This window comes from Cynocephalus volans, chromosome 9 (assembly GCF_027409185.1).
Source record: "Cynocephalus volans isolate mCynVol1 chromosome 9, mCynVol1.pri, whole genome shotgun sequence".
NCBI lineage: Eukaryota > Metazoa > Chordata > Mammalia > Dermoptera > Cynocephalidae > Cynocephalus > Cynocephalus volans.
Window position 1 is genome coordinate 52,512,606 of NC_084468.1, and position 22,801 is coordinate 52,535,406.

Here is a 22,801-nt window from a genome sequence, read left to right on the forward strand (position 1 = left end):
CTCTAACAGTGCCTAGATTGTTCTTCTACTTATGAACTTGCAACATTTGAGAAATTACTGAATCTCTTATTGTCTCAGTTTCACTATCTGTAAAATGAGGATTATTAATTATGCCTTCTCACAGATTTATTGTCAGAATTAAATAGTCCCTGTAAAGTGCTCAGAATATGCCTGGCCTATAATAAGTGCTTAATAATTTCCCAGCAGGTCAGGGCCCTAACAATACCTATAAAAATGTAGATGAGCAGTGTTTGGGACTACTTAATTTCCAAATTCATTAAGAGGATTACTTATGTTTACATGTGTTAAGTTTTCTCTGAATTTTCAACAACATTCACCTATTGAAAAGGAAGAGATTTTTATAGCTCTGGATTTGAACCCTGACCCTATCTCTTGCCAGCTATGTAAGCTTGGGAGAATTACTTAACTTGACTTCTTTCATCTCCGAAATGAAGATTAATATACCTACCCAAAGGGTGCTGGTGCACTAAGTTAGAGCACACGGGTAAGACATTCAGCACAGTTCCTGGCTTGGCAGGGGCTAAATAATTTTAACAAGATACCTCCCAAATCTCGTATTTTAGCTTATTATCTTTTCTGATAAGTCCATTACAGTTTCATATTTCTTAAGATAGAGAGTTTCTGCTATTTACAGTAAGGATAATATCCTACTCATGAGAGAACCAGAAAATATAAATGGATCAAATTACAAAAATAAATATGGCTCCACATGGCTGAAGATCTGTGGAATTTCACTATCTCAAGAGACCATGGAGCCAAGTATTTAAACAGATTCTGAAAAGAATTGAATAATTTCTTGACTGATAATATTAATGTTTTAAACAAATAAACAAACAAAAAACTAGATGTAATCAATTCTGCTGCCACCAACTGGTATACGTGGGGTCTCAGGCAGAATTTTCTCTTTCTACCCAGAGCACTTTTCCACTAGCCAAAAGCCACTTACAGTTGTTATGGTTTTAGTTTTCTAATTTCCTCTATCAGGCCCTTGGGAAGGCTTCTTCAGTAATTGACCTTGGATTTAAGTGAACACTTGGAGAGTGAAGAGAAGGAAATAAATGCTTCTGTACTCGGGCAGAATATTGTGTGTTGGAATGAAGTTAACACAGAAGAAAGGTTTGTAAAGGGAAAACCATGAAGAGAGGTATGAATTTTATGGAGGAAAGGAAAAAATAAAGGGGAACAGGAAGAAAATCCATGTGTTTTATGAGTAGAAGGAAAACATTTCTTCTGCTGTGAAATTTTTACTATCTTTGCATAGTTTTATTCTCTGTCTTAAGTATTACTTTTTTTAGAAGATGCCACTCCAAATAATAAGTATGTTTGGTGATCAAGGATAGTAATGCTTTATTAAAATCTTTGTATTTCCTTTAGCCTTTTTGTAAAGAGGCTATGAAATTGTAGAATGCATAAAATAATTCAGAATGTCATTTTTAATAGGAAAGTATTAAAAACATGGAATACGGAATCAGGAGATACTGATTTACTTACTACTTGTATGATTATGATTCAGTTACTCTTTGAGCCTATGTTTTCTCATTTTTTAAATTAGGAATTCAGGGCTGGCCAGTTAGCTCAGTTGGTTAGAGCATAGGTTCAGATCCCTGTACAAGCCAGCCACCAAAAAAAAAAAAAAAAAAAGAATTTGTAGTAATAATTACACATTTTTTGGTCAGAATTAAGTGCGATAATAGAGATAAAAAAATATATTGCAAAATATAAAGTACTATAAAAATGTCAGTTATTTTCACTTGTTTCTCTCAGTATACTCTTCAAATGGTAACCTAAAATAACATTCAAAATAACATTTAGTCTTTCAAGGCAGGCTGAAGAAAAAATATTCAAACAAAATAAATCAAATTATAAGAATGAAATAAGCTACGGACAATAAATTTCAGTGGACAGGAGAATTAAAATTTTCTTTTAAAAATAATAAGGGGAAAATGTTAGTATGGAGCTTTATTTTGTTATTTTTATGAAAATACTAGTCTGTATAAGCACAATGAACACAAAAATTACAAAATAATGAGGAAAATTGCACAATTTTGATAAAATATTAAATGTAAATAGTCAGTCAAACTTTTCTTTTACATGGTAACCTTTCCCTGATATACAACCACACCAGTCACTTAGTAACACATAGTTTTATTAAGCTAGCTATGTTCATCAGGTAAGATTCAATAACGGTATACCCTGAAAAAGTGCCTTATCACTTCTCCCTTGCTGGAAGATAAAGACAAACTCTTACAGCATATGATATGGGCTAGAGCTTTGCCAATCAATGACTCTTCAGTGAATCTAGACTTTTTCTCCCCAGTATCTAGCAATAAGATGAGTTCTTTCTTGGGCACTGGTGACAGTATGTGTATCACTAGTATCTGTCCTGCCAAAAGCTGCCATTGAGCAGAGCCCTTGGGAATCTTACATAGCAGTAAATGGAAGGCAGGAAATAGGGAATCAGGGACAGCTTTTAAAATTGACTTTTATTCTGCTTAAAGTGAAATGGAATGATATGACCCTGCTTGTAGACCTATCTCTGCGGCACAGTTCCAAGGAAATAAATTCTATATTGATGCTTAACGTTGGTATTTCTGTATTAAAATAAGTTCTTCCAATGTAGTTTATAACAAATTGAACTTTTAAAAAAACTTTTATCAGTGTTATTGCTTCATGAGAGTATATTCACTTTAAATATTATTGTTCTGAGATAGGACTATTTGGGGGGAAAGGGGGCTTTATATTCTTCCTGCTTATTTCCTCTTTGTTTAGTAGTTTTCTTAATGATGACATAAAATGCATTTATAAAATAAATTTTCCAGTCTGTTAACTGTAGGAACTCTTAGCTATCCCGTTTGCTACTTTCCTCTAACTATTCTTTTCCTTCTTTTGTGATACTGTACCCTTCACTGCTTCCTTGGCCAGTCCCTCATGCTCATCTGTCTTGACTCAGAGCTTATTTTCTATTGTCCAGGCATAATACTAAAAGCTGGAGAAATAATCTTAACAAAACACATGTTAGTATATAGCCCAGTCTTGGTGAATTTGGAAAGGCTGCTTGATAGAAATGGCATCCAAGGTAAGCCTCATAGGATAGATAGCACTTAGCCAGATGAAAATGGGGGTAGAAACACTTTGCAGCATGTGCAAAGGCCCTGGGACAGAAAGCCAGAGTGCAGTTGGGGAACTACTGGTAACTTGTATGGTTCAAAGAGTAGAGTTAGAAGATGAGGAAGCATTATAAATGAGCCAGAGAGATAAACTTATGAAGGGTTCTGGGCATAAAGAAAAGGAGTTTAGTGCGACTATGTGGTTTTATCATAGGAAAAAGGATTGCCGAACAAACACTTTCTCCTCCTAGAGTGTTATATGCTAATTAAAATATCTAACTGAAGAAACATACGTTCGTTTACAAAGCATTCTTCAGTGCCAACCTAATTCTCAAGGAAGAAGAAAACTGAGAAACAGAACTTCTTTTCTAAAATTAATTTTTACTCCAGTTCAGAGGCTTTCTGAACAAGTTAATTTGAGCATGATATTATTTAACTAATAACAGGTAACTGTGATGAATCTCCATTTTTACATGATCAAACTAAAAAAGACAAAGAAGACCTAGCATTGCTTTGTTTGAAACAAAAGCTCATTATCAATGAAAAAATTATAGTCCCTGTAAAAAAATTAAACGTTACTCAAAGTATTCCCTTCAAAAGTACAAATGAGAGCTGGCATTATTTAAATTGAAGGAGTCAAAGAAAATACTTGGAGCTTTTAACTATTGCCTTACTACTTCCCCAAGTAGTATGAAGTCAAAAAATTTTTTCTATCAGCTGGAAAAAATTTACACAAAATCTGCTTACATCACAGCAATGACACCACTTTTTAAAACTAGTATTTAATAGTGCCAAATGTTTAATTTTCAAGTTAGTACATTTTCTTAATTTTATGTAGTATTTTCTTTTTGAAACTTCATTAATTTCAAATGCAATTTTATATATTAGAGTCATATTTTATTGTTCATAATTTTAAGCATTCAGTTTTACTTAACATTTTGAAATATGTTATTAAATTTTATGGTGGAATTCTATTAAATGTATAGTGTTAGTAAACTTTATTTTGCAAATATGAATATTGAAATAGCAGTATTACCATTTTACTCTGGTATTTTCATTAGCAAAGAAATTAAAAGGCTCTTGCATCCATCCCATTGAAGATGGTGGGCTGAAGGTAGGTGGTGATGATTTGGGGAGAAAGAAAAAAAATTGATGGATTTCAAATAGAGAAAAGAGATAGAATCAACAAGATTTGGCAATTGGGGGACATACTGCATGAGGAAGAAGAGAAAAAAAATGGTACTGTGCCTTCTTCTGTGGATTTTGAGTAGACATAGTTATGAACATTACCATTCACATTGAGAAGAACCACAAGACAAAGAGAACTAAAGCTGAGAAGAGAGGGAGGGAAAACAGAAGAAAGAGCAAGAAGACAGCAAATAGCATCAGGAAATGCTACAGTTTTAATCATTAAATATTCAAAAAGTTAATACCTCTCCCCTGGCCATCTCTACCCTGTTTTTTGGAAGCTTTATTCATATACCAAATATACCAGGATGAATTTGGGAGCCCTTCTGAGGCAGCAGAGAGTTGATATTTTAAAGGAAATAGACAATGAATGACGGAGGGCTGGAGGTGCATCCCATGAACCCCTACAGCTCCTCAGACCTGAGTTATCTTGAGTCAGTCTCAGTCTGCTGCCTACAGTTTTTTGCCAGTAAGTGTGGTTAAGAGTAGTTTCAAATCTTATGGCTAGGAGTGCAGTGTATGTACAAGTATGTGGAGGACTGATCTGATGAGAATATGAATATATTTTCCCAGAAAGATGATTCACTGCAGTGATTATTTCCATAGTATTATTAGGATATTCCTTGAATACATTATATATTTAATTACCTGTTAATATCTGGCCAAGGAAGCTTACTACTTTTATTTGGAATTTGGAATACATTTTCACATTTAAAAAAATCTTGTTAGACAATAATTTAGAGACATAACTACTGGAAACTACCTGTACTTTATATTAGTAAATGTCAAGTTTGAAAATTTTGTTAAGGTGGGTCAGTTCTGAGAGCATCAGGGTAGATTCACTAAGCTGCTCTAATTTGTGTTAAGGAGACTGTATTTAGAATTCCCCTTAATTTTTTAACTTGTGAGCATTTTAATTTGTTTCCTCTTTTTTTTTTTTTTTCTTTTTTGGCCTCTCTCCTATTTGCTGCCTATTTAGAAACCCATATTATCCTTGATGTGAAAAGCGTATTTTATATAGCTCTTTTCCCTTTTATACCAAATTTGAAAATTCTAAGGAGAGGGCTTAAAGTTTTAATCCTCTGATTAATTGCCCCAAAGGCTGAGAGCATTAAGAAGCTTACTGAAGAGGTATGTTGTGCTGTAATTTTGTTGGCTGTGATTTGAGTTGCGAAGAACCGTAAAAAAGCCCATGTTTGGCACTGGTCAGATAGCTGTTTTGGTACTCAAGTGGCACTCTGATACTTCGGTCTTGGCTTCTTTTTTGACATGTTTAAAATGAAAATGAGGTCGAGGACTTCCAGAGCTTTAATACTCTTTGAACTGTCAAATAAAAATGGTTTCTAAAGTATTAGGGCAGCACATCATGAGGTCCTACTGTACACAGGCAATGTAGGTGTTTTCTTTTGAATTTTATTTCAGAAATCTCTACCACAGGACCTCTTGGCATGGGAAGCACGACCACCAGTACCACCCTTCGGACCACAACTTGGAGCCCAGGAAGGAGTACTACCCCATCAGTATCGGGAAGAAAAAACCGAAGTACCAGCACCCCATCTCCGGCTGTCGAGGTGCTTGACGATATCACCACACACCTCCCGTCAGCGTCATCCCAAATCCCAGCTCTGGAAGAGAGCTGCGAGGCTGTGGAAGCCCGAGAAATCATGTGGTTTAAGACCCGCCAAGGACAGATAGCAAAGCAGCCTTGCCCTGCTGGAACTATAGGTAAGTCTGTTCTAAAGAGCTAAGCTGAAGGTGCTCTGGTACTTTGGCTTGATTTGCTGAAGTTCTTTTCTTTTCTCTCCTTCTCTTTTCTTTTCCTTTGGTTACTACATATTTTGTTGCTCACATTTAATTGAATTCTGAACACAGCTAAATTACAACTTAAAGCAATATATTTTCAGAATTTAAAAATGCAAAGAGGTCACAGGTGAGAATTTGGTGGGAATACGTGAGGTCAGTAGTTTCACACTTAGTGTCATGTCTCTGGATCAAGTGACAGTCTGTAGGTGTCAGCTCTTTTGTCCAGCAGCCCAGAGTGGATCACTTGATTGCTCTCATGCTTGTCACCAACCATCAAATATCAATTGCAGAAAATGAGGTTGGGTACTTCTGTTTAGGAGATGATCACTGAAACTATCTAAAATTTAACAAAGGAGAGTTTCACTTTTTGATTTTTATAAAATGTACATTTATTTATTTTTTTTAAGAAAATGCTTTAAAATATTCAGAAATTGTCTTTCCCTTTATGAAAAGGGGGAAAATATTGATTCCAAAGTTTCTGTGGCATTGGAATTAGAAAACATATGGAGACCTCTGTCTTGCTTAGCTCTGTCTTCTTAGTTCTGGGCCTCAGGGCCTTTATCTCTAAAAGAGAAATAGCAACCCCTCTACTTCAGATCTGGTGATGAGTGAAATACTGTACTTTATTTGAAAGCACTTTACACTACAAAAATATGTTGTTATTGTTCGGTGAAAATTGGGAAAGAGATTTAAAGGAATCTTTCTGAAACCCTCGCCGTTACTGTCCATACACGTCAGTCTTATTTGACCCTTCTCTGTCCATGCTGTTAGCTTTGTCCAGGCCCTTGCAGTCTTTCACTTGAGCTATTGCAGGAGCTTCCTCACAACCTCCACATCACTCCCTCAAATTCATCTTTCGCGCTGCTGCCAGAGTTACCTTTCTAAAACCTAAATCTCATTTTTCTTCTCTGCTTCATGTTCTTCAGTGATTTTTCAGCACCCACATATGATAGATGGGGGAGTTTATTATCTGGCTCTTCCCACCTTTCTAGCTCCATTAAATACAACTCCCCCATCCAGTAGACCCTAGTTCAAAAAGCGCAAAGTTTCCCAAACACACCTGGAATGTCTTTCCCACCTTGTTTTCCTGAAAAACCTGAACACTGATTCCTTTAAGACTCAACTACTACCTTTCCTCTGCAAACTCAAGCAATAAGCTCACAGAGGCAGGAACCACATTTATCTAATTCATAGGATTATTCTCCATACCTAGTGTAGTTGCCAGCAAGGGCTTTAAAAATATTGAATATTTTTGTTTGTTGTACTACATTTCTCCAATGCCAATAGATTGCCAGACACTGTATCTGGCGTTTTAATAGACATTATTATGTCAATGTAATTATCTCATTTTTATCTTTGCTCATATTCAAATGCAGCATGGATGTAGAGTCATTGCAAGAAAAATGGTTTGAGTATTTGAAGCAGATGCATTTCTCTCATTACTATAGGTGTATCGACTTATCTCTGCCTTGCTCCTGATGGAATTTGGGATCCCCAAGGACCAGATCTCAGCAACTGCTCTTCTCCTTGGGTCAATCATATAACCCAGAAGGTAAATCTTGTGACTGACAAGGAAGTCTTTGTTAAACCCATGTCCTGTTGTTGATTTTAACTGCTGAAAACAAAGTTGTCAAGATTTTTTAAAAGAATTAGTGTGGAAAAATCCTGCCATTTTCATTTCATTTTGGATTTATTGAAAACCCGTAATATGCTATGAGCTAATTCTAGAAATTGTTTTTAAAGTGCAAATCCATGAACTTCCTCTAAGCCAGACAGTATTGCTTATAATAATTTTGTTATTAATAAAATTTCTATCGTATTGTGAACTACAGATATAAAAGTACAACAGGCATTATGAATCAAGCAAACAAAAGCTTCTAACATAAATACATATGAATTTTCCTGTGGAAGTAATAGAACAATTTTAAAGGTCTGTCTTTGAAATCTTAAGCCATTTGATAAATGTTCTGTAACCTAATCATTTGTCAGTGCTAAAAGTATACACATATGTGACAAAATCTTGCAGACTCAAATTTACAGGGCTTATTTGGTTGTAATATGTTGAACATTTTTATTATTAATGCACTGTGGGGCTTTGAATTGATTTCATTACAAACAGAGACCAGATGTGTATTTATGCCAAAAGGGCTATGGGATGAATCCTTATTATAGCAATTTATGTGGATTTATGCACTCCTAAAATGGAGAGTCCTTCTATGGCACATTAGCTATGCTGAGGAATTTCTGAAAGAGATTCTTCCTGAGAGATATTACAAATGATGGCCTTACTAAAAGCCTGCCTATGCCATTTGCTCTTTTTTTTATTTGTTTTAAACCAGGCTTATCCACAATAATATACTGTACAATAATCCATAAATATCTACCCAGTAGATCATTTAGCAGATGAGCCATAACTATCTATTTACCCTAAATCATGGAAGAATAGTGCTTATATTGACTCTAGTTACCCTCTTACATATGCATCTCCAAACTTGTTGCTATTCACAGTGATGCTTCTCCAATTTCAGAACTGTTCCTGCCACAGTTTTTATGTCCTTCGATTTTATTACAATGTAGCTCAGACCCCAGGGCAAATAAGTCTTGCTAGATGTGATCAGATTAAGAGATCAGTAGCATATCTCCTTACATTAGCAACTTTTAAAAAATATTCCCTAGATACTCAGCCTGGGGGTTAATTTAAATTTAATAATAACTCATCTAGAAAGCTGAGTGTTTTCATGATAAATCCTGATTATAGTTGGACTATTTCATTGCAGAAATTACTGGGTAACTTTGACGGATAATGATGCTTAATTCTTTTCTTTCCTCTTCAGCCCTGCTAATCTTACAACAAAAGAAATAATTCCTTTCAAATACCAGACAGCTGTTGCCTGTTTGATTTATTGATGGGATGTTTTTATTTTGTAATAAATATATCATATTCTTCTAGGGCATTTTTGTTTAACTCTGTAGTCTATAAAGTTATGTTATGATTATATTAAAATTAAAGAATTTAGGCAATTGGAACTTACAGCAGTATCTTCGATTGATTACTCATAAATTTATAAAATCTTCAAAGGTATAACAGGAAGCTTCTGAGCACACTGAATCAGCTTATGTAACTGGCTGAAAGTCAGTGGCGGAGCTGGTGTTTTGGCTGGCTCTCCTTTCATCATGACATCATGCTTAGCCACAACACTGGTTACGCTGCAAGTCGATTTTGATGGGCTTCGCATCCTTCCACTCCCTTACCTAGGCTCTCCCTCTCTCTTCACTCTGTCCAATCTTTACCTGGTCATGTCCCTCATACCTCTAAATATCTATGCTACTGATTGAATATAAATGATAGTTGATCAGGTTTCTTTACCACAAAACTCCACATCTTCTTTTTATTTTAATTTTTATTTTGAGACTAGTCCTAACACCTTTAAATATTGATATTATAAACATTCAATTGATACTCTGTATGCAGTATTCACAGTTATTCGTCCATATTTTCTCTCCCTCCTCCCTAAAGCGTCTTCCACAGAATTCATCCCCTCCCTCATCCCTCACTCAGTACCAGAGTCCCAACACCGGTGGGACATTTGAGGAGGGTTTCTTTATATGGGTGCAGCAAAGGCACACTGCAAGAAATTGAGCAGGAACCCAGAGCTAGTAACAGGAGAGGAGCTGTTCCCAACCCAGGCCCGTAGGATATCGCATCAAAGGAGTGACCAAAAACTGGAAACAGAGTGTCCTTGAGAGGAAAGATGACATAGACAGGGAATCAACCTAACTTCAGGCACCCTTTCAGAGAGAGATCTAAGGGGATCAATATCCTGACCTCACTCACCCTTCTTCCTCCATTCACCTGTCCAGCCACCCCACTGGACAAACCCAACTGGAAGCCAGAGAAGAAGGGTGCTCTTAATGTCTCCCACGTAAGTCCATCTGCTAGGGCAGAAAGCAGAACGGAGGAGGGTGCAGAGTGGCCCTGAATTAGCAAGTGGAAGGTACCCAACATAGTCCTCAGTAAATGAATTGGGATGCTTGCTTTAGTTGGAAAAAGCAAATTTTACATCTGCATTTCTCTTTAAAAATTAATTATGTTTTTCCCCTCAGCATTCAGGCTAGGAGAGAGAAAACAGGGAGAGTTGTGATGATTTCTGACTGAGATAGAGGGACAGAAAAAGAAATGTTGGTAGGTGGGTTGGTGGAAGGGTAGATGGATGGATGGAAAAATAGAAAGATAACTAGATAGGTAGATATGGAGGGAGATAGATAGGTGTCTTCAAATTAATGTTTTAAAAAGTTTCCAATTTTTTTTGAAGGCGAACAAGTTAGCTCACAGCCCTGACTCTTGGAACATGTGGCAAAATAATCCTGTTTTCTCACCTTTCTTCTTGACTACTATAAAATCATATTCTCTGGCTTCAGCTTGATCTCTAGCTTAGACTGTATTTCTCAAAAAGGAGTTGTATCCTCTATTTTGCATACCTTTAAAGAATTTATTGTACGTTGTAATCTCACCAGTCTTTTTTTTCCATTTAAATTTGGTGATATTACAATTCTGAAGAGCTTCCTTATTATTTACATGCAAAGTGAGGTCTGCTTCCTACTCCGTTGCCCGGTGCAACTATTATGTGAAAAAGAATTGCCTGAATTGTCAGTGGGAATAGTTTCTAGCAAACTGAAGTGCCTTTGCTTTTGTTTGTATACAAGCTACTGACAGACTTTGAGATAATGCGAGATTATTCCTGTATTTTCTAAAAAAGGATGGAAAGATCTAGAAATGATATTGCTATTTTACTATATAAAATAAGCCAGTTATTTGCCCTGGAAGACTAGGATGAATCTCTGTCCTACATCTTAATTTCATCATTTTAACTTCTTCAGATCTAGTGTGGAATGAAAGTAAATTGCTTCCTAATTTTATCAGAGACTGGTGGGGTTTCTAAGACTTTAGACTTATTTAATCTGCCTCCAAATGTAAGATAGAATCATTTTATTGTTTATATGCCAACTTTACTCAGTTGTATAATAAAAGGTAGATCTTTCAAAGAAATGGTAGCTATGTAGCTGTGTACTTAACCACTGTAATTCCTTCATGAAATGTTTTGGCCCCTGATTAATGGTTGACATAATAAAGCTCATAAAATCTCAAAGCTGATTTCAAAGAAGATTGTTTTCACTGTGTCAAAATTTAAAACATCAATAGTATCTATCTCTGTCATAATTATTATCCTTAACTAAAGCTTCAGGGTTTCCCTTCCCCTATTCAAGTTCTAGATATAATCCTACCATATCAATACAGGCATTAATTTACTACTCCTCACAAAACGGATAAAATTTCTCTGTGTATTTGCTTATTTCTGAGAAATAATTTTTGTAGAACTTAGTAAAAGAAATGTTAGAGGTATACATTTTAATGAAGTCTGTATTATTTACTTTCAATCCCACCTCTGTGCACAGAAAACTTGAGGCAGATTCAAGATATATGTTTGGTTTTGTAGGGAAATAAGATCATTGCAGTCCATAATAACTGGAGTGAAAGATATAAATAAGGGATCAGAAAGGGAATCACTGCAGATGCCACTGAAGAGAACGTGGTCAGTAAAGGCCCATTGAGAAATGTGGCTATTGCGTGGAGTTGAGGTTACAGTGGTTGTGGAAGAGTCACACCAGCACCATCACTGAGTCATGTTAACTAGAAACCCCGGGATGGTTTCCATTGCCTCACACACCAAGCCTGTCAGGTGTACTCGTTAATCGCTCTCAAGTCAGGCCACTGCTTGTCACTTTTCTCTACTTCTGCTACATTAATTCATAGCAACTTCTACTCACCCCAGGTCTCCTTTCATTTACTCCTGAGCCTTCTGATATGTTCTCCTGATTTTGATTTCAAATGTAAACTTGATTAGACTGCTCCTATGTAAACTCTTTAGTACCTTCCCATTGTTTTTAGCACTGTTCCCAAAATCTTCATCAGAACTTCCTAATGGGGACTACTTAATCTGCTCCTTTCTCACCTCTCCAGCTGTCTAACCTCCAGGTACAGTGCCCTCTGTGCGGTTCCCCCAAGACTTCATGCCCTTCAATCCCAAAAGGTGTTCTCTCTACCTGGAAGTGCCACTCACATCCATCCAATTCCTTCTTTTTCATTCCATCTCAAATTAAATTTCTTCCTCAGAGAAGCACTTCCTAAATTATTTCCTAATTTCATACACCAGGTTAAAATACCTTTAAACTACTCTACCACACTGGGATTCTATATTGCAGTCAAAATTAAAATTAAATAATTATACAGTTAAATGTTTAACAACTTTTTCCATTGCTAATAAGTAAGCTCCTTGTTAACTAGAAACAATGTTACTTACCACTGTGTCCCCAGACCTTAGCACAGTGCTATAGAAATTTAAATGTTGGTTAATGAACAAATGAACATATAGGCTGAATGAATCACTGCTGGAATTATAGATAGGTAGATGGAAAGAAGCTACGTAGATAGAGAGATAGATATATCTGTCCTACTTTTTAAAAAACAATATGTATTGCGTATTTAATACATACACATAAACAAACAGTTCATGCTATGCAGGTGGCAATATTGGGTAATAGATCTCAAACTTCTTTTTATCATAGTACGTTTAAGTGAGTCAAAAAACCCCAGAAGTCCGACTGCCCTGATTTTTTTTCTGATGGAAAAAGCAATATGTGGTAACAAAGAAATAGAAAGAAGGAATATATTACATAAAAACATAATGATTAACAAAATAAGACAATAGTAATTCTACAAATATATTCATTATTACAGGAATAAAATAGGTAGAAAACCATAACAAATGCAAGACACTATGAATGGTGCATTAATTAAAAGAATATCCCTTTGGAAAATTATAGGAATTCCAGCTATTTGGATACTTATGCTCCCAGTAGGAGTTTTGCAAAGTTACCAATCAGTTGTGTCAAGTATTTACACTTACTGATGGAATAGTGAATTTGAATATTTAGAATATACTAGCCTCTCACCAAGTCAATGAATATTGAATTTTAGTATCTGTAAATTGACTTACTAGATTATCAATAATTAGCCCTAAATTATATGTAGAAATTTGAGTATATGGATTATAACCATATTTATTTCACTTTGTGACCACATAAAAATACTTTCATGACTCACCAGTGGGTGTGAATGCTACTTTGATCTACATTGAATTTGTTACCTACTTAAACTTGAACCCTGTAATGTATGCCATTCAGTCTTACAGATATTTTAAGTATGAAGACCCTGATCATAGTTTACAAATTTCTTAAACTCAGTGCAGGTATTTTCTATTATAAGAATTTCTAAAAAGTACCAATTAACTATGTAATAATGCTTTAACACATTCTTCTTGTAAAATTTTAACATTACAGATGAGGATTTAGTTTTTGATTCTCACTTTTCAGGCTTTGTTGTATGTGTTTAAATATATAGATGTACACCTATATAAAACTAAACACAAAAATATTGTATATTTATTTATTTTTCATAAATAACATGATTATATGCTACTTATGTAGTATGGTTATATTTCTCAAATAGAATGCAAATATATATTAGTATATACGTATAAATAATTTTTATACCTGCATTTATTTTAATTCAACAATACGTCCTGAAGATTGATGTTAACAATATTGATCTCCTTCATACTTTTAAACTATTGCATACCATTACATGGTATGCATATACTTGAGCAGTTCTATATAGTCATAACCCATTTTGTTTTCTGTCATAAACAAGTTGAAATAAGCATCTTTGAACATTTCTACTTATATATCTGTGGGATTATTTTCTATGGTGATAGTAATTAGGAAAATTTCTGGGTTGCACAGTCTTCACATGTCAAAGTTTAATAGACACTGGTAATTAGCTCTACATAGGGGCTATGCAAATATACATTACCAGTAATAGGTTATGGGGGTAATATTCAATGCCACAAACCCTTGCCAGCACTTGATATTATTAAACTTTTTTTAACTCTTTTTAGAGTTAGACTTTTTCTATATTCCTGAAAATATGATTGTAAATAATTTAGGTGTTTCAATCACTCCGTTTCATTTGTTGGTTTCTTTAACATTCAATCCTGCTATAAACATTAAGCATCCCTGAGTAGATAGCAATAATCTCTTTGACTAAGAGTTATAGCTGTGCTCCTTGTAGCTTTCTGAATACCCAGTAGGGAGACAGCTTACAAGGAGAATCTTTGTGACACAGTGTTGTATATTGAACTGCCTTAAAAAAAAAGAAAAGAAGAAATAAAACCATTTCATAAACAATGACACTATATCCAGATGCTCCCAAATACTCCTCAAACTGCAGTGGGCTTACATCCCAATAAACCCATTGGGGTTGAAAATACCATTAAGTCTAAAATGCATTTAATACACCTAATTTACCAAACATCATAGCTCAGCATAGCCTTCCTTAAACGTTCTTGTGCTTAGAGCACATTAGCCTACAGTTAGGCAAAATCTCCTAACACAAAACTTATTTTACGACAAAGTGTTGAATATGTCATGTAATTTATTGAATACTCTACTGAAAGTGGAAACCAGAATGGTTGTATGGGTACCTTTATAAAGTGGAACCATCATAAGTTGGGAACCATCTGTATTTAAATAGTTGTGGAGCAGACTAAAGTTTGCAAAGCTACATATCAAATCCTTAACAATCTCTGGAAAGAGGGATATTTAGAGGCAAAAGAAGAGATATTCATTATTTTTACATTGCACACTGTTATTATATTGTGTAAATGTGTTACAGTCCTGTTTTAGTTTAACTTAAAAATGATAAAGAATATTTATAACTTGGAAAATTACTCTTATGTACCTTTTTTTCTTGTTTCCCTTGCCTTACTTACAAATGAATATATATAGTATTCCTATCTTCTTATTACCCAGGGCTATTGTCTGGCTAGGCTAAGGCCTGGAATCCTCACAGCGCCAATTGTCTAGCTCTTGATTCTGTTTGTGATGCCAATTGTAAAGCTAGGCGACCATGTCAGTTGTCGGCTCTTTTACCTGCTGGTAATCCTGCACCGACTGGGCCAATGGTTGAGCAAGGGCTGGATCTGGATCTCCCAGACCCCTCAAGCCCATTCACAGACTGTGTCACAAATCCTTCACATGTGAGGCTGGGTCCCCAGACCCCTTCCATGCAGATCTATGAGCTAGGTAACTGGCCAAAAGGTCCTTGGAAGCCGTAGGTTGGAAAGCATGGCTGCACAGGGCTGGTGCCTGAGGCAGACGCCCGCCTTCCTGCTTCACTAAAACTCCTCTCTCTACTCTCTTTTTCTCTCTCTCTCTCTCTTTCTGCTCTCTACTGTCTCTCTTCAGAAGAACACAAGAATAGCAACAAAACTAAAAAGATACATTGGTGCACATGTACACTAACTACACACACACACACACACACACACACACACACACACACACACACACACACACACACACACACACACAATTTGCTTACAAAGGATGCTGAACCACACCCAGCTGGACCTGAGGAGAGGGCCCTGATGAAACTATTCTATTTTCCCAACAGCTATCAAATTTGTTCAAGTCATCATGGGGTATTAGTCTTTCTCACTTTTAACATTTTTGGAGTGTTGACAATTTGATATACTTGTGTAGAATATACTTGAAAAATCAGCATGCAGTTTCAGAAAAGGAAAATGATAGAAAGTAAGCAATAGTTTGCTACCTAGTGTTTTGGGAGCAAAATTTCTTATTATGTAGTTATTAAGATGAAAATCACTTTGAAAAGCAGCGATTTTATTTGACATAAAATTTTCACAGAGCTTAGCAACTGGTGAGTATTTATTGTGAACCAAGTTCTAAACTAGGCACAAAGCAAAATTTGTATTTGCCTCTGAGAGCTTAGAATACGGTTGGGGACTCACAATACACACTCATCAAAGTCCAATTTAGAAACTCACGGAGAAAATAATAGGGCAAACCTTAGACTTAACCATCCAAATGGATAATTAATGTGAGAATAATTCTTAGAAGTAAGATTTCTCAGGAGGAGCTTTCTGCAGACATGGATTTAAAGTCAGGTTTTGAAGAAGAAGATGAATTAGCAGGAAAAAATGGGGAGCACATTCTAAGTGAAGATGGAGTTTAATAACTATTTCTTGCCTCAGTGATTAAAATTTACATGCAAAAACAATTGTCAAAGAGACCAATAAAAGTATTATGTAAGACCTCTTTCCTTTGTATTATGTTTCAAACTTGTAGTTGAAATCTGGAGAGACAGCTGCCAACATTGCTAGAGAGCTGGCTGAACAGACAAGGAATCATTTGAATGCGGGGGACATCACCTACTCAGTCCGTGCCATGGATCAGCTGGTAGGGCTCCTAGATGTGCAACTCCGGAACTTGACCCCAGGTGGAAAAGACAGTGCTGCCCGCAGTTTAAACAAGGTAAGGACCTCAGTTATATATATCTTTAAAGTTCTAGTAAAATCAAGAAGACTTCCCCACCTAATTTTTCTTCCTTCTGTAGACTCAGATCGTTCTAAAGAGAATGGCCAGTTATATTCTAGTTACATTCAAATCGCTTTGCTATTTTACTATAATAATAGAACCATTTATCTTTTAATCTAAAGAAACAATAAATGATAATCTCTCCATATATATTTTGAATTTATTCTATTGCACTTACTCTGTTTTGTATGCTTAATTCTGATAGGGTTAACATGGATAAATGCAATTTATTTTGTTTCGCCTTTTTTCCTTTCAAACCTTTATATGAAAACAATTGACAATAAAACAAGTGTCTAATCAATAAGTAGAAATGTAGAAGATAGCAATGAGAGGAAATTAATAATGCATTATAGATATTTTTAAAATGAGATAATTTAACCTAATTAATTTACTTTTAAAAAGCTCATGGAACAAGTAATTAAGTTTTAATTTTTACTTCCTTTGATTTTTAAATTACTCAGATTTTGCATTGCTACCGTTAAAATTTAAAAAGTTTAAATGTATCTCAGCAAATTTGAGTTATAAATAATGAAAATAATTCATTTTTTAAGTTTCAGGGAAAATATGTCAAGAATTTTAATTTTTTTAATTAATTTTTATTTATGTTTATTTTTATTTATATAAAGTAATCATTTTATTTAAATAAACATTCAGTGTGTTTTACATATTTATAAAGAATATCATTTATGTATATACAAAATATCTCATGTGAATTAACCCCATAGTGAAAAAATATTAGAATTGCTACCATCAAATGACATGTGTTTCATGAATGTCACAGTGTAGTGGAGATGCTCAATGATTGAAATGGGTATTAGGGTCTTGAATTTCATGATAGTCTCACTATTTAAAAAAGCAAGAATTTGACGGCAAACTAATTTTCCTCTATGGAATTCATTAAAAGAACATTCCCCTTTTAGAATGAAAAATGACTTTGGAGAATGATCTTTTAATATGTTTGGTCCTTCTGTGTCTTACTGGGGTAAGAATCTCACTCATCAAGATTTTAGAAATTTTTAAAATAATAATTGTTCAACATAGAAAAACCAAAAATTTTATCTGGCAAGTACAATTTTTTCTGCAGTTTCATCTTCAGCCAACAGGTACAGTTTTATCTATTAGGTTTAAATTATTAAAGCTTTTTTCATGCTGAGCATAAAGGAGTTATTTTTGTCACTTTTGCCCCTGATAGGATCACAATTAAGCCCCCAATAGAAAATAATCGACAGCCGCCTAAGTAATCTGGGCATGCTGTGATTTCCATGTGTTATTACTGGATACAATTAATGAATATTGCTGCCAGCTATTGTTATCATAATGTAGTAGAAATAGTAATTTCTGTTAATGTTACATATCCATAACATGACTTGTTATAGCAATACTTTGTATCTTTATTTAAAAATAGTGTTGATGTCTGACAATATCAGGTAAAGCTGGCAATTAATGTCACATTCTAACTGGCTACAGCTAATCAGCTTGCCTACTCTGAATATCAAATAACTAAGTAATGGGCAAATTTCCATTTGTGAAGCTTTTTAATGCTCTCTTTCGTTTCCCTTTTGGCTCTTTCCAATTGTTTATATAATGTGGTTTGTCATATGTTAATTTGCATGATGGGATAAGGAGATGGGAGGGCAAAGGTTATTCACATGCTTGCTGGCTTGCTCTCATTTCCTGTGGTTCCCCCTTTCCCTGAAGCAGTTATAACCCATCAGATTTGCAAAGTCAACTCAGTACAAATCAGTTGCGTTCCACATTGAAATTCTGAAGGGTTTAGAGTCCTGCAAAACCAAGATGGGAGTTAGTGATCCAAATGACAGCCCTGGCAATTTACTCGCACTCATTCCTCACTAAATTCTTTAGAGGAGTAATTGTGCTATGCTCATTGAAGAATGCATGAATTAGAATTGGGAGAGTATTAGCCATACAAAAAGCACTAGATTAACTGCTTCTTAAAACTAGGTAATTTTCTCCTTCAACAATCAAGGGTACTGAAGGGAAAAAAAGGAGGGAAGAGAAGGAAAACCCACAGTCTAGTTTATATAATTTTGGGTCATTTATGTAAACAAGGTGATTAAACTGCTATTAATTACTCATTTTATCACCAGGAAAAAATGTTTGGGACTGAATATGAGTTTCTGTCAACGTTTTGCCCAGAAAAACATCATTCTGTACGCAAACAAACAAAAACAGGCTTTTTAATTCCACCAAAATTGCTAAAAATGTCTAATTTTTGTTGTTGAAACTATCAAAAGCAATTCGTCAAGAAATAAAAGTAGTGATAAATCAGAAGATTAATCACATTCTTTTAATCAGAAATTATTGTTTTTGTATTGGTTTTTGTCCCTTACAATCAAATAGTCATAGTAATGGGCATTTCTATTTTCCCAATAAACAGAATTTTTTTGTATGTATGAATGAACATTTGATTTGTGGTGCACGTTAACCATCTATATTATCTATAGACCACAAATAATCTATCTTTGAAAAACGAGTTCCAAACTTTTGACATAATTTACTTAACTTCACATGTCTTCATTTGTGGCCCATAAACTAATAACTAACCTGATGTGAAATGGATCATTTCAAATGAATAAAGTATATTGACTTTTACTAATTTCTACTAAATGTATTTAAAAATTTCTTGCTATCATTAACAGCTTTATACCATCCAGTTTTCACGAGGGTTGTTCTAAAAGGGTTTTGGCTACTATTTTTCAAGCCATTGCTTACATTTTGATGCTGCTTAGCTTTCATTTTCTTCTAGAAAGTAGTGAACAACAAAATAAGGTGTTTTGTGTAGATGTGTTCTTTTATTTTTCTTGTTTTCTTCTGTCACTAACTTGTTTTTTCTATTCTGTGTTTAATCTGCTGTCTTAATGGATTCAGCTTCAGAAAAGAGAGCGCTCTTGCAGAGCCTATGTCCAGGTACTTTCTGCGTTTTTATCAATGTGTTAAGTTGTTGAATTGTCTCTGTTGGTGACAGCATGTGTAGACATCTGATACAGAAATGATAATGTACCCTTATGGAACTAAAGGAATTTCAGGGAGGGCATGAAGTGTGGGAATGGAAAGACGTATGAAAGAGTATGTGTGAAAAAGAAATTTGGCAGTGCCAATGCTCTGTCACACAAGAGAAGCACAAACTAAGAAGGAATTGGGGTGCTAATGTTTTGATCATCACTAAGAGGTGAGTTGGGTGTGATACATAAATCTCTAATTTCTTCATAGAAGTGTGTATGAAAGCATTTCATTTATACATTGTGCCAGCCAATGTTTGAGTAGCAAGTCATTTGGAAATCACACTCAAAGTCGTATAAGACAATGAGTAGTCCAGGTTACTTGGAATATGCTTCTGTTCCAAAATAGAACTGTTTATCGGCTCATGGAATACTTGTGACTCTCTTACTCTCTCATTCATTGCAAAAATGTTAATCCCAATGTCAATGTAGTTTTTATCCTAACATGTTCTAATTTATTTTTCAGCAGCAAACCATTCCTATGTTTATGGGTTTTGTCTGAAAGAGAACAATCTTAGAAGTGAGATGACTGTATCCCTGTTTTTTTGTTTGTTTGTTTTTCACAAGAAAAGAAGGAAGTGGGGAAGGACGGAAAACTTTATTCTATATGTACACATATCACAGCATTTTAAAAGAAGAATTCCATCTGCTCTCAAGAACCAAGTTAAGGGTTATAAGATTGGCAGTCTAATAACTAAACCTTATCAGTTTATTCACAGTTGAACATAATATAGGGGCATTGACTTTTTTTTAAACCAAAACTCTAAAGAGGTTAGGTTGACATAAATACTAAATATCAATTTGTCCATTTATACATTTCCAATGATCTGAATATTCACATCAACTATTCTTCTGGGTAGTATAATTCCTTCCAGGAATTTAATTTATAATTAGGAAGTGACTTAGTGAGCATAAAATCGTGGCAAAAAGAACTAGATGGCTTTGTGGGGAAGTTAGTCAGGCTGTCAGAAAAGTACAATGCAGTAAACATTTTAATCAATGGAGACATCTCTGTGTGCTGGCTTTAGTCATTTAATTCTGGCTGGCAAATTATTTTTCTTCAGCTGCCCCAGTTTTAAATTCCGTACATGGATTCCTTCATTTACTCAACAAATATTAGTGAACAAACACACACATTCCCTGCCCTAGGATTTTACCATCCAGTGGACCATACTGATTAATAAATGTTAGTACATTAGCACTTCAAATGAGTTAAAATACTGTTGAGTAGATTTAACTTTCTTTAGTTACACTCTCATTCTGGTAATGTGTACTGATGACTTTGATTAGATTTGGTGTTTTCCAAGTCTCCTCAGCAACACAAGAACACATTATAAGTGGTCCCTATAAGTCATTTAAATTTGTAGATGGCCAACCTGGCCATTATATGTTGATTTTGTAGAAGAGGAAAGATTGCTTTTTCTCACCCATAGCTAGATTCGTGGGTGAGATTTATATAACAAAAGACATTAACAAGAGAAAAGCCTACAATTTTATTTAATGTAAGTTTTATGTGACGTGGGATCCTCTGGAAATGCAGACTCAAAGAAACGGGGAAACCTGTGTATTTTTATGCTTAAGTTTGATTAACAGTGGACACTTGTAGGAAAGTATGATTGGACAAAGTGGGTATGATCTAACAGTAATAAACTGGAGTGAACTCAGCAAGGCCTATTTCTTCAGATTCTTCTTGGCATCTCTGTGCCTTTGGCTCTGGGTATAGAGAGAGTATCTCTAGAATGGGGATATATTATGACTTGCTTCAGGCAAAGATAAGAAAATTATTCCTCAGTTTTATGACCTGCTTCAGGGGAAAAGGGCAGAGGGAAGGGGAGGTGAGGATGACCTTCCTACTTCTGCTGTTTTGTCAAATGCCAAGGTACCATATTCTGGCGTAGCATGTTGTGAATCCCATCAGTTCTTACTACTTTTATTCTCAGGATTTTTTTTTTCAGGATGAGCAATTAAAAAAAATTTTTTTTTTAAATTAAAAAATTAGTATGTTTTCTTGTGCGTCTCATTCTGAATTTGAGCCATTAGGATAAGGATATAAGGGCATTGCATGAGTCATTTAAAATAAAAATTAAAAAGTGAATATTATTCACAATATTAACTTCCTAATGATATTAGGAAGTTAAGCTTTTAATTTTCATTTTATTTCATAAAATAATGGATTTTTTGTGTTAGAAAGTGTTCAGATTTATTTTTCTAAGCTTTTGGGGAAATAATTGCACATATATATGTAACCTATACTCTTAGTATGTGCAATAGGTAGAGAAAAGAAGTCATCTTCAGCACTGAAAGCTGAAGATCGTTTTTGAGCAGTATTAAGATTGTTTTTGATTGCAGTCTATGCTTTCCATTTAATGGGGCCTTTGGGATAATTAGCCTTTCGGTATTTAGATTTATGAAATGCATGGTCATTCAAACATGAATCTCTGATGGAAAATTAAATAGCATAGTTTATTCAATGGCTGATTTCCTAGTGTTATAAATGACTGGCTGTGAATAAATGTTTCAGCTATTGACTAAACATCAGATGAGACCAAATACAGACCCAGTACTGGTAGAGTGAAATGCACTGTTCACTAATACACAGCAGTAGTTCTGTTCATCTCAATGCAGATCATTATTCCATGAAATTCCAGAGAGAAGAATACTTTAAACTTTAGTCTATTCAAATTTTAAAGACTTGTTTTATGTTCCCTCTTGTTTTTATGTTCAGAGCACGTTTAAAACTACCTGTGAGATATACTTAAAGTGCTTTATGCATTAAATTTGAAATAAGATGGTTGTTTAGTCACCATGAGTTTCTTAAAAAATATGGCCATTCCATAGGCACAGCAAAGATTCTTCTGGAATTGATTTTGATCATCTAAATCCATTTAGCTTTCAATTATTTAGAAGTTCCGTATCAATTTTATGAGTTATCTAGATCCATTTTTTACATCTTCTTGCTTCCTACCTTTTGTTTATTTTACAAACATAAAAGCACAGTGAAATTTGAAATGTCAGCTGTCAACTATGGTAATGGATCTGTAGGTGAACAATTAAAAGGTGGTTGGTATATAATTTTTTAAATAATACATGAATTTTCTAAAAGCCGTTATATACTTGTATCCTAAGAGTTTTAATAAAAACCAAAAA

At 34.7% G+C, this 22,801-nt stretch overlaps 1 protein-coding gene across 18 annotated transcripts in view; it reads left to right on the forward strand.

The window, feature by feature from the left end:
- Positions 1-22,801, forward strand: part of ADGRL3 (adhesion G protein-coupled receptor L3) — a 491,846-nt gene that overhangs the window by 334,153 nt on the left and 134,892 nt on the right. For 7 of the 18 annotated variants that reach the window (XM_063108120.1, XM_063108118.1, XM_063108117.1 and 4 more), the window contains 4 exons: positions 5,739-6,041; positions 7,568-7,671; positions 16,386-16,571; positions 19,524-19,562. In XM_063108120.1, coding sequence (XP_062964190.1) covers positions 5,739-6,041; positions 7,568-7,671; positions 16,386-16,571; positions 19,524-19,562 — 632 coding nt within the window. The remainder of the gene's footprint in view (positions 1-5,738; positions 6,042-7,567; positions 7,672-16,385; positions 16,572-19,523; positions 19,563-22,801) is intronic. The other 11 variants (XM_063108129.1, XM_063108131.1, XM_063108128.1 and 8 more) reach the window with 3 other exon arrangements.